Source organism: Ammospiza nelsoni, chromosome 5 (genome assembly GCF_027579445.1).
Source record: "Ammospiza nelsoni isolate bAmmNel1 chromosome 5, bAmmNel1.pri, whole genome shotgun sequence".
NCBI classification, from domain to species: Eukaryota; Metazoa; Chordata; class Aves; order Passeriformes; family Passerellidae; genus Ammospiza; species Ammospiza nelsoni.
The window spans coordinates 70,272,445-70,285,188 of NC_080637.1; the positions used below are offsets into that span (position 1 = coordinate 70,272,445).

The window sequence follows — 12,744 nt, forward strand, 5'->3', positions numbered from 1 at the left end:
GCTGCAGTTGTGCTTCCCAGAGGGCCAGAAATAGAAAGAACTTGGTTTTAGTGTGAAATAAATGGCACTCTCAGAGTGGTAGCTGTGCACATAGCGGGTAGTTTTATAGATAATTTAGCTAGAAGTTGTTGGATTGAAGTGTTAGGTCAACCTGCCTTTAGTTTGGTAAAATGGAAAGTTAGGCATGGTGCTTGACTTATTTTTTTTAAATTCCCAAGAGAGGTTAATTCGTGCAGCAGTTTTGGAATGAAATCTGAGATGGTTTTTTCATAACACTTCTCTGCTCTTTCTCTGCTCCAATGTCAGGTTTAAAATAAATGTAAAAAAGAGTGCTGAGCATGGTGGAAATAAAATTGATAGTATCTTCATGATATTTAAATTGTTCAGAAAATGTAGGGATGGTGTTCCTACCTGGTTTCAAGAGTAGTTATCTCAAATGATGAGAATCTTCTTTTCTTAAACAAAATGCAAATCTGTAAATGAATTATCTTAAATTACTTTTAATGTAGAATGAGTAGATTATTCTTCCCAGATTCATCTTTCATTAATCATTTGAATTCATCACCATAATCATTCCTTGATGGGTTCAGTGGGCATCAAAAAAGAATGAAAGAATGAAATAACTACTTGAAAATGTAGTCACAATTTGAGTGGTAAAATGTAGTCTTACATTTAAAATAGAACAAGGAATCTTCTCCCTCCTCTTTACATTTCTTTTCCAGAAAAACTTTTTCCTGACTTAGATTTCCCTGCTTACTTCAGAAAGTGTTCATCTAACCCAGGGTGTGGGCCCTTGTACAGCAGTTTAATAAACATTGCATGACAGGTTACTGCCCATGGCTCCAGCAATTATCATTGCTTTATGTGTGTGCTCTTTCAATTTGTCATCTTGTGATTCACAGCATTTTGGTTTAAACAACCATGAAATCTGATTATCAAGAAGGTGGCTTAAGCTAGCACATTTCACTTTTCAGCTGGTGAAGGCTAGAGCCAAGCATAAAACCAGGCATTGTGGCTCAGCTGGCAAGGGAGGAGGTGCTTGGGGCTTCTCAGGTCAGTGTGCTTTGGGTCCCCACCTGAGGATGGATGAATCCTCCTGGCTGGATGAGAGGGCTGCATTTGGGGCTCAGCATTTCAGTGGATTTCAGGCCCCATCAGTTGTGGTGGAGAGCATCATCCAGAACATCTGTCATCAGCTCTGCTTGCCTGTAACATTTGCTGCTGCAAAACACACAGTCCATATGAAAATGCCATAAAAGCAAACCAGAGGGGAAGTTTTGTACCCCAGCACAGCATCTGTTTGGATTGTTTTTCTGGTAGTTTGGAGCTCCAGGAATGCCCAGCAGTTCCTTCAATAATCTTTGTTTTGAGGAGATGCAGTACATTTGTGTTGGTTTCATTTCCTTTTAATTTCCTTTATCATCTTAATCAGAATTGTGTTTTGTAACAGAAGAAATCTGGATAGCTTTCCTGCCATCTCAGCTCAGCTTAATTTTTACTCTAAAGAAGCTGTTAGAAAAACATGTTCATGTTGAATTCTGGAAAGGACAAGGGTCTTCATCTTCTATTTGAAATAAGGCTCTCATGAAAAAAAAAAAAAACAAAAAAAACCAAATTCCAAACTACCCCATACAGGATAAATTGAATTTCTATAATAAAATGAACATAATAAAATTTTTTAAATACTGCACTGCTGAGTTTTTATGCTTTTTGCTTAAAACTGATGAAATACATATATCCAGAATGTATAATCCCACTGTTGTGCATCATTTGAAAGGATAACACATACTGGTATTGAGAGCCAGTGGAACTGGTGAGTAGGGTAGCAGTCATCTCAGTGTCCCATTCTTACTGATTAATGGGGGCAAAGAATAGTGCAACAAAAATATAAGCAATAATCATGTGAAGAATTGGATTGATTTTAAGTTGAAATGGTCAAAAAGTACAGAGAACTGCAATAATTTTGGATATAGCTTCCTCAAAAAAATACAGCTTCCTCTGAACTTTCTTTGTGTCTTTTTAAATTTAAATTTGTAATATTGTACAATGGGATTGCAATAGCGTAGTTGACACAAGAGTTTCATTTACACAGTCTGCTATCTTCTGGTAGCAAAGTGGGTTTTAAAATAATTCCCTAGAAGTTTTCTCCTGCCAACTTCTTTTCTCTGTGTGTTTTTCTCCAATCAAAATATAAATAGCCCCTAGCATTCCTTCCCAGGCATCCTGGTGGAGGGAGCTGCAGTTGCTTTGAATTGCAGATTCTGTATTTTTACTTTGTTCTACTTAAATCTCACCACTGTTCACACAGCTGCTCTTCTGTACACAAAGGTGGTGTTAACTTCCATGGAAGTACTGTGAGGTAATTTGTGATTTAGGGCCAGTCTGTTCTGCTCCTGCTGGTGTCAGAATTTCAGCAGAAAGGGAAAGCTGGGTGGTGTTTGTTGGTCAGTGTGGGACTGGATGTTGGAGTTTGAGTTTGGTCCCTCACTCTGAGCCCTGAACAGGCTTGCTGAATTTGGGGTGAATGGGTGGATTTGGCATCAAGTTGGCAAAGGAAGAAGGCAACAATCATATTCACTATGCCAGCATTTTAGCTCCATTCATTTCCCAGCCCTTCCTTGCTTTTGTCTCTTTTGCCTTCAGCCTCATTAAATGTCAAATATTTTGAGATCTCAGTGTTCATGCTGCTGTAGAGTTATGTGGGTGTGCCCAAAGCCTCTGAAAGATCCCTAGCTTTGAGCTTGAGTTGTTTTGATTCCTCTTGACACCTCATCTTGACCTGTTCCTTATATCTGTGCACTGTGATCTTGCACCTCTTCTGCCTCTGAGTTAATTGTAAGAACCTCAAAAAGCCCAATCTTTTAAAATTCAAACACTTTTAAACTTCAGGCACCATGACATCCCTGGTGAAGTGTAAACACTTATCAGTGCTAACTGTTCAGCACAGAACAACACTACTATAGCCTTGTTGTAGTCAGTCAGCTGAGACTCCATGTTCTTCATGCAGGAAAAGCCAATTCTTTATTCACACAACTCATTTTATACAGTTTGTAGAGGTCTTCTGTGGAACTTTAATTGGCTAACAGCTTTCTTGCCATTGGTCACTAAGAGATGTTTTACTTGTCTATCAAATCTCTCTATTCTTGAATTGTTTACGTATTTTCTTCACTGATTCTCATGGGACAGATTTAATGTTTATGCAGGTGCTAGTTGTTTTTCTCCCCAAGAATTGGTTGTTATGATAACATACTACTTACAGCAGGATTGTTTTTGCATGGGAACTTGAAAAGAACTTATCTGCACTTAGAAGAAGTGACAGGTCAGCTATTAATTTAGCAGAGCAGGCTTGATCTTATGAGGCCTGCTCTGCTAAATTATTTTATAATATATTCTAAATAAAATAAGTAAGTATATTCTAAATTCTTTTATAAATTTCTTTTATAATTTCTCTAGCTGTCTGTGACATGACCTGTCTGCCACACTCTTGGACTCCTTTGTTAATCAGCTAGAGCATCTTAAATATATCAGATTATGGGCATTTTTAGGCCCTATCTGGTTTTAGTAGTCAATCTCAGTGTGATGCCACCATGAATTTAGAACAAATCTCAATTTCAGCTTACTTTGCCTATTCGTCTTCCTCCAGCTTTGCACACTAAGGTGTGATTTCTGGTAACAGCTGTGCAGGATATTTACAGAAAGGAGAACCAGGCTGATAGGGGAAGGGACTGAAGAGGGAAGGAGGCATTAGGAGTGAGTATGAGCAGTAGCAGAGCCTTCATCTCCCTTGTGCAGCTGGGAAACAGCATTCCAGTCTGCACAGTGAATAGATGTGCAGTTGCCTCAATTAAAATGCAGTAAAACAAATATTTTTCTCTTGTGTCATAATAAAGCTTTTTCAGATGCTAATGACTTCAGCTCATGCCAGCTTCCCGACCCTGGTGAGGTGCTGCATATGAACGAAGCCCAGAGGGCCACTTGCATGCTCTGTGAGAATAAATTTAGAGTTTAAAAGTTCAACTGCATGTTGTTTAGGTAAACAAAAACCTAATGGCAGAAGGAAGTGTCTAGAAGTGTATAATGTGAAGGAAGTGGATTCACAATCTTGCATCTTCCAGAGCAGTTTAGGTTAAGGCTGAACATTCAGTTTAAAGGTTTCTAAAGAGGAATGTGAGTAGGAAATGAGGAAGGAAGATCTCTCTGTGTTAAATTTGGTATCAGAGGGAGAGTTTGACATGGAAAGGGCTTTGTGCTTGTCATTTTAAACATGTTTGTAATGCTGTGCTGCTGGGTGGAGGTGTTTGTTTCAGTCCTGCCTCAAAGCTAAGTGTGAACTTCTAAAGAGACTGTCTAGTGCAGTGTCCCTGTTCAAGAATGTGTATGAGTTTGCTGTTTGCATGTGGATGCATATCCCTTTAAGCTGTTTATGATGTTTTGTCTTTCCACTTCTGGGGTAGCAAGTTCTGGACCTGTTCTGCTTCTCTACTTGAACCCTGTGCTGGGAAAAAAGTGGGGTTTAAGAAAACACTGCAGTGGTGTTCTGTGAAATTCTCTTAGATTAATTCTAAATGTGAAAATCTCTTAGTCTAGCTCAATTAGATGGTGGGTTTTTGCTTAGCAGCTTAAGTGCTTCCTTTTTAGTGCATTTTATTGTGTGTTTGCCTTGTGTCTTCTCAGAAATGAAGTGTACAGTCCCTGGTACATTTGGACTTGAAGACTCAGACCTTTTCTGTGGACACATGAATTCTGTTCTAGCTGGAAAGTAGTATTGATAATGCATTCTGTATTTATTTGTTCACACTATTTTTTTTTCTTTTTTTTTTTTTTTTTTTTGAAGGTCTTGGTGCCCCTGGTTCTGTTACAACAATTTCTGATGGAGCTGACCAGAAGGGGCCAGGAACCACTGAGTGCCCTTGTGAACTTTGGGGTGACATATCTAGAAGATTATTCTGCAGATTATATCATTGAACAAGGAGGATGGGTAAGAAGACCTCATTTCTAAGTGTGATCCTAGTAGGAGTGAAAGCTTAAGAGGGCTTGCTAGAAGTAAGCAGATGCAAGGAGGAATGACTCAGAAAAAGAAATTTAAGAAATGATCAGGAGGTCAGGATCAGAAACAGATCTTGGGCAGTCATCTCCTTCTCTTCTCTGCCCCAAGGCAGAACTGACTTTCAGCCATTCATTTCTGATGTTGATATTAAAGACCTGAGCGATTGGACTCCACAATTTCCCCAGGCAGTCTGTTCCAGTTCTTTGCACAGTTTGTTGGATTGCTGTTGAAATTAAGGAGGTGCTCAGGTGTCAGATAACAATTAATTTTCATACAGTGTGTGCTAAGGTGCTAATTTGTTGCAGTATGGTGAGCTTTGTGCTGCCCTGTTAATACACATGGAGCACTGCATTTGGAAGCAGACACCTGTAACAAGAGGTTATATGCCCAAAAAGCTCCTCTTTTTAATGGTATCTTCATCCTCTGGTGACTGCTGGAAAAGGTATTTGGGTTTTTTCCTCCTCTTAAATTTCAGAGAGTTTCTTAGCAGATAGGTAATTGGCAAGCACTGCATACAGAAATGTCAATAGGTACTAATTAATTTTTATAATAAGTGATAAGATAGCTAATGCATATTAGAGTTCATAGCTGTAGAAGAACATGCATAGAATAAGCAATCAGGATTCCTTTGTGCTGCATTTTTCCTTGTAGAAATTATTAATTCATGGTGAGCAGTGTTCCTGAGTCATGGCATGCTGAGCAAGTTTCATTTAGAAATGTTTCAGAAAGGCAGCTCACAGCTGATGAGCTGGGTCTTGAAGGCTGAGCCTAAGATTACTGTGTTTGGGAAGAATGCCAGATTTGAGTGGAATTAATCTGGGATTTGTGAAATGGCTCCAGCAAGCTGATTTATTCTAAAAAGAAAAGCTGTTCAGGAAAACCCAGTGATAAAAAAGTACTAATAGGAAAAATCTCTTTCAGAAGCTTCTCGTATTTCAAGAGTTTACCTGAGGGGTTTTTTTGGAAGAGTAGCTTGTTCCAGAATTTCTGCACATCTGCACCTTCTTTACCTGCTCCCTTCCTGGCAGTTGTGATGAGCAGTTCTCAAGGCCCATGGGAGGGATTGTTTGTCTTTAATGGCCAGAAGCACTAACAGCACACAGCCAAATAACCTTGGGTCATTTGATAAATGCACTCATATCTCAAAAGTATTTTCATCCCAGGGCAGGCTCTTACTTGCAGCTTTTACACAGATCAATGTTAGTACTTCTGTGCTCTTCTGCCTTGTTTTTTGACCTCCAGAAGGGCTGTGCTGTGTTCTCCAGCCCCTTTTTGTGGCCTGCTGTAAACACACTTCACAGAGTTCAAAGCTTCTGAAAACAAGCAGCTTTCCAGCACGGCTGTGCTTGGTGTCTGGCTGGCTGTGCAGGGATGGACAGATCAGGGTGGGGGTGTCCAGTGAGCTCCCAGCCTGTCTGTGCACATCCAGCCGGGCAGAAAATCAGACTGACACAGGCAGGGCAGCAAACAGGGCAGAGCTATTTTTGAAACAGCACAAGAGGCGAGGAAAGGGACTAGGTGATGAAAATCCTTTCCAGATGAATTAATGTAGCTGCACTAATCTTTGTGAGTTGCTCTGGGCATGGGCACCCACTGGGCATGTGGCTTTTTGTGGAGGAAGGGGAATATTTGGTTATATTTTATTTTTTCCTTCCTGTGAGGAGAAGGTTCATTTTCACCCTGTGGTGTGTTTCTGGGGTTGTTGCCAGTATGGGAAGGCAGTGCTGGGAGCAGGGCATGGAGCCAGGATGGGAAGGGTTGTGTTCTGAGAAGGGCCAGGAAGAGCCTGGCAGGCTGGTAGCCACAGGGAAGTGTTGGAGTGTTTGCATTTTTTGAGATAAGCATCTGCCGGTTGACAGTAATTTGCTTGAGCCATAAGGGCAATGTGTAAACCTGGGAGTCTCCAGTGACTCATTGACAGTAAGAGGTTCAATTTTTGTGTTATTTTGGAGCTGTATGAAGTTGGGTCTTTCCTGCAGCAGCTGAGAGCTTGCTAAAAAGTGAGAAGCAAGAATAGCCTGTCTGGTTTTCTGTGGATTTGGAGCAGAGGAGAGCTTCACAGGACTCAGCTCTTCAAGGGCAGACCTGAAAAGCTCTGTGGTGTCTCTGGTGCTGTCTCATCCCTTGGCACCATTTGGGATTTTCCTCAGTTTTTGGGTTGAAGCCAGCCTTTGCCAGGAGGGGAGTAGCCAGTCAAAGGTGAGGGGCCAGCCGAGCCCTTCCTGTGCCTCACTGCAGATCTGTGCAGTCAGAGTCCCACAGAGCTGCGTCATCCATTTGCTGCATCATCCTCTGCAGCCACAGCGCAGCTGGAAGAGCTCCCAGGGCTCTGCATGTGTGCAAGGCTTGGGGCTCTCCTGTGAGCTCAGGAGGCTTCTGGGTGCAGGAAAGCATCTGACTGAGAATGGTACACAGCTAACCAGAAGCAAAATTTCCAGCTCATGGGAGTAAAGGTTTACAAATTGGGTAGCTATGCAGCAGGTTTCAAGAAATTGGCATGGCTTATGGGAAACAAGAAATGTGATATCCTGGAGGATGAGAAGTTGCTTTTTTATTTTCCACGCCAGTCCCACAGAGATATGGTGCTTAGATGGTGTATTGAAACAATGAGTGTTCCCATCCCATTCTCCCTTCAGGCACTAAAATTGTAATTTAGCTAACTTTGATGACAGTGTGGGACTGGAATGTACTGGTGGGTTGGTGAGGGAATGGCTGGCATAGTTTTATGCTCCCTCTTTCACTAATTGCTCTGATGGGTTTGGCTGCAACTCTGGCATTTACCTGTTTGACTCTTAAGTTTTATCATGACCTCTCTTTAGGAACAAAAAGCATGCTGGGCATTCCAGCAGGTTCTCTAAACAGATAAATGGGGGGCACACATTTCTTCCTCCTGACTAGTGGGTCCGCTGGTCCTACTCAGACCTTCTTCCTTCGTAATCTTGGGCCATTGCAAAACAATACCCAGCAGGATTTACAAGTAGCTTTGTTCTTTCCTTTCCCAGAAGCAGTCAGGGCTCTCCAGACACGGACGGGCAGTGTGTGCAGGCTCTCCCCGCCCCTTTCCTCTTTTCCCCACCCCTTTTCTCCTCTCCCCTCCCCTTTCCTCCTCTCCCCTCCCTTCTCTCCTCCTACCTCTGCTGCCTCTTTGCTCTCCCTGACTCCTCCAGGGCTGAATGCTGCTGCATCAGAAGCAATTCTTGGTCTCCTGGAAAAGTGCACAGTAAGACCAGTCTGTTGGTAAGGATTTTTTCCCCTCTTCCTTTCCCACCCCTTCCCAAATAATTTATTTCTTCTCAAGTTCTGCAGATCCTGTTTTCCGTGATTAGATTTCATCTTTTTAGAAATATCTGGGAATGTCTATAAGGAGAAAAGAGTGTAACTTCTTGGAAATTAGCTGCCTTTCTTTTTCTCTCTGGTTCCCATTCCTGTTACCAGCCCCTCTGCCTTCCCCTTGTTTGAACCTGTTTATCAGAGTGGAGTTAATAAAACCTTTCTTCTCAGCCTGGGAGTTACATTGTGACCCGTGGCAGAAATTGTCTCTACCTTCCCAGGGATTTTGTCTCATGGAGTTGAGACCTGGATTTGCATTTAACTACTTAAGTGCCCATGCTGAAGGGGTAAAAGTAAATTTGCTTAAAATTTCCATAATGTTTACAGTTTCCTATCTCAGCCTCAGAGGAGCTGTTCTCTCTGTGTCTCCAGTGTTTTGTCTTGGGCTTTGCAGCTGGTTTGGTTGTTTTCTTTGCTGCTGGTGATTCAATAATGCACATATTACAGGGTGTTGACAATCAGGAGGAGAAAGAGAGTAAAGAGGCAATTGTTATCCTAGGGAAGTGAGGTAGTTAGTTTGTGCTTCCCAAGATGAAAATCTCCTGCAGCAGTCCAGGTGTCTGCCCTGGGAATGACAATGCAGAAATAGAGAGAAGTGCTCTGCTGGAGGAGGAGAAGTAAGTTTAATGTGGCAGAGAGGCAAGAAAAGGCAGTCTAGTTAGAGGAGTCCTAGGAAGGAGTTTTCCTTTCAAAATAATTCTGCTTTATCCCTGTGTCATGGAATACTGCAGCGAATTGTCCTTTTTTATTTACATGTTACTTCTTTGGTACAGTAATAGATATTTTAAATTTTTAGGCACTGTGGCTGAAGAAGGACATTAAATAGTAAAGGAGCAACTAGATCTCCTTTCTCTTTTCCCTTCCAACAACTTCAAATCTGAAGAAGTGGTCTATAAATAACTGAATTTACCTCATTTTAAACCCATAAGACTGAAACCTAAAGGGTGTTGCTTTGATGCTGGCTTTCTGCAGGTTGTAGAGGTTATGTTGGAAGGCAGGGATGGAAGAGGATAATTTCTGCATTCCTTGAAGGGAATGAGAGCAGTGCCTGCAATATCAGAGTGCTTTGATGTGGTTCATTTGACCTTCTTTTCCTTTTTTTTTTTTCCTTAATAAAAAGTACAATCCTATTTGTAAGAACTCTGCTCTCTTTTTCTTGGCTCCACCTATCTTGACAGTTTCAGAGGGATGAACAGAGAGGCACAGTAAGCGCCTGAGGGCTTTTTGGGACTTCTTTATATTTTAAAATGTTTTGTTTTGTATCTGAGTGTTGTCAGAAGCTGCTTTGTAATCCATTCCTCTGAAGGATTAGCTGGGTGATACTGTCAGATCTGACTTCCACGAGGGTCTGAAAGGTTTGGTATAACTGGGCTGGGCATGGAAACAGGAGCACCTGGAGCCACAGCCTGGGCACACCTGGGTGGGAGTGAAGCCATTCCTGGGCACAGGTGCCCCTGCTCCAGCACACAGCTGCTTCTCTGCCACAGCTACAGATCATGCAGCAAGCACATTCCCAGTTTGTTGTTGTGGGAAGTTTGCTTATTTCCCTGTGGGAGATGTCTTAGGATCCCTGGACATAGGCCAGTTCTTGCCTCTTGTTTTTCAGACTGGATTTTAGCACAAATGCATTTGATGGGTTCCCAGTGCTCGTTGCTGTGACCCTGTTGGTGTGGGGCAGGTGGCCACAGGGGCACAGAGGGTCCTGAGTTGGAAGGGACCCACAAGGATCCCTGAGTCCAAGCCCTGAACCACACTGTGTGCATGAGAACACTGTCCAAGCACCTCTGGAATTTCATTTCTCTCTGGGATAGGTTATGTTACAAGATAGTCAGTGCCCTCACCTAAGAAACTTCCTAGCTGAGTTGAGTGTTTGAAATTTTTATCATAGCCAAGATTGCTCTCCTGGGACACTGTGTTCTGCAAGCATTTCCTCTTGAGCCTCAGGATACTCTTTTTCTCAGGGATTTTATGTGGCTCTGTCTAGTTTCATGTTGAGGGGCTGAAGCTCAGGGAACATCGAGGTTTTTTCCTCTGGTGGCTCTTTCTGACTTGTACAGAATTTTTGCATGTGTTGGACAAAATCAGGGTCTGGGGGTACAGGTGGCTTGCTGGGCTGTGTATTTTTCAGGTGGGAATTTTTGTGTCTTCAGAAATGAGTTTTGTGTGAGTTGCCTATCCATAGCCATCCTTGTTTCTACTTAGGAACTGAACCAGAGAGACCAACTGAGTTTTAGGAACACTTACAACCAAACCCTAGAAGAAGCTTCAACAGCAGTTAGACACAGTGTTTTGCATTTTCCTGGTCTTTGGAGTTTACAGGGTAGGACATTCAAAGTCTGCTCTAAGATGCAGCAAATGTTCTATGGGACACCTCAATGGGGATTTCTTCTGTTCTAATCTCATCTCATCTCTATTATAGATGCAATGTGTGTTACTACTCCTACTATTTTTTGTAGAGAAAAGAGTTGCTTTTATCTTTGAGACATTCAGAATTTTGATTTGAGTATCTCTTGGCACCAGCAGCAGCTTTGCATAAATTATGCTGAAATGATTGTTTTGTGAAATAAGGATTTTTTTTTCCTTATGTGTAGTTAAAGGTTTTACTGTTTAGCAAATATATACTGTAGGTAATGAGCCTGTTTGTTTGCATACACTTAATAATAGACATATTGGAAAACTATGAAAGATAATATAGACAACATAAGAGTCAGTTTCTATGTTTTGGGGGAGGTTTTGTTATGTTTGCTGTCTTTAAATCGTAATTGAAAGTTAACAGGTGTTTTTAAGTAACAGTTCTGTACTATATTATTGTAGGAGCTTTCAGACCTTTTTTTTCATTATTTTGTTACCATCTTGCTGCTGTCCCGTGTGGCTCACCCTACTGGCTGTAGCCTCTCCTGAGGGCAGGTGTGCCACATTTGTTAACAGTGCTTCCTGTCACTTGTAGAAATGGGACTTGTGGATTGTGGAGCATTCCTGGGTCAAACCCCATAGGCTGAGCACAGTGATTGATTTCTGTAGCTGATGTTTTCCCCAGGACTGCCTCATGGCATGTGGCCTTTCTTGCTGTGTTCTAGCCAAGCGGGGAAACGTGCAGTTCTCTGTCTCCTAAGGTGTGCCAACTCTTCCCTCAAGTGGCAGTGGTTGGGATCAGGAGTGGCAGGAACTGCAGTGAGGGACTCCAGCTTCTCTACCACACCTGATGTGGTTCTCTAAACCACTCCCAGGTTTGCAAGTTTCCAACCACATATATGAGAAAGAGCAAGCCTGATGTTTCTGGTTTGAAGCAGTAAACTGTCTATTAACAATAAACAAATCAGATAAAGAAATGCTTACATACATTCCTTACTTACTATTAAATCTAAAGTGTAGGGCTTACATAAGGCCTCCTCAGGTTATTAAATCCTTCCACATGTTCCATCCTGTCCTGAAATAATCTGCCTGTTGGAGATTTGCTTCTGGGTCACATCTGTAGATGAATCAAGAGAATTGTCCTAAATGTCATTCAGTTTTTATTGCAGCTGCTTTAAAAAAAAAAAAAAAAAAACCCACCAAAGTGCAAACCTCAACTGAACCAGCACAAAATCCCAGCTTTATCCGCTTGACTTTACATATTAAATCTTAATTCAGATCAAGAAATATTAATCATGCATCCTAAATAATGCCTATTACTGTCTGGATTTTCAATTAAAGCTTCATAAGCTTTTAACGAAAAAGTGCTGGAGTTGCCAGTGTGTCAGCTCTGCCCCAGCCTTCCCAGCCAGGGAGATGTGTCTGTCCAAGGCTGGGGAGTTGTGGCCCTGAGGCACTGACACGGAAGGTGAATTGTCTGTAAAGACAGAAAGGAATCAGCCAGGCTGCATAAGGCTCTGATTTATAGGGAGCCAGCAGCTGATAACTCTTTTGAGGTCAGCACAGTTTGCGTGAGAAAAGGAACAATGAAACTCTTGAGTCCCTTTGGCCCTCCTGCTGAAGGCAGGCTGTGGTGTAGTGTTGCTACACTTACTAACAAGGTATTTGAAATTAGGAGGATGGCCCATGTTCCTTGTGTAACCATCTCTTCATTTCCTTACCCTCTCCTAAGCAGTTTATCCTGCATGTTACCCTCTGGATGTGCCCAGATCTTGCTGTATTTTGTGAGAAGCAGATCTCCAGTGAGAGTATGTATTTAGAAGTGTCAGCATGGTTGTAATTTCAGGGCAGTCTCTGTCCCCACTGTCCCACGATTACAGGTGGCTCCATTCTCCCCTCTGTGGGCTGCTGAGTCATGGCTCAAAGCTTCTTGGCTTTTACAAGTGCACAGTGTGTGACTTCAGGGGAATTCAGGCCATCTCAGTGTAGCCCTTGTTGGTGTTTTTTTTTTTTTT

General features: G+C 42.1%; 1 protein-coding gene across 2 annotated transcripts in view; it reads left to right on the forward strand.

The window, feature by feature from the left end:
* Window positions 1–12,744, forward strand: part of BCL2L13 (BCL2 like 13) — a 34,547-nt gene that overhangs the window by 17,741 nt on the left and 4,062 nt on the right. For both annotated transcript variants that reach the window (XR_009418557.1, XM_059473370.1), the window contains exon 6: window positions 4,835–4,978. Coding sequence is in view for 1 of the 2 variants with exons in the window: in XM_059473370.1 (XP_059329353.1) it covers window positions 4,835–4,978 (144 nt within the window). In the remaining variant the exon portion in view is untranslated. The remainder of the gene's footprint in view (window positions 1–4,834; window positions 4,979–12,744) is intronic.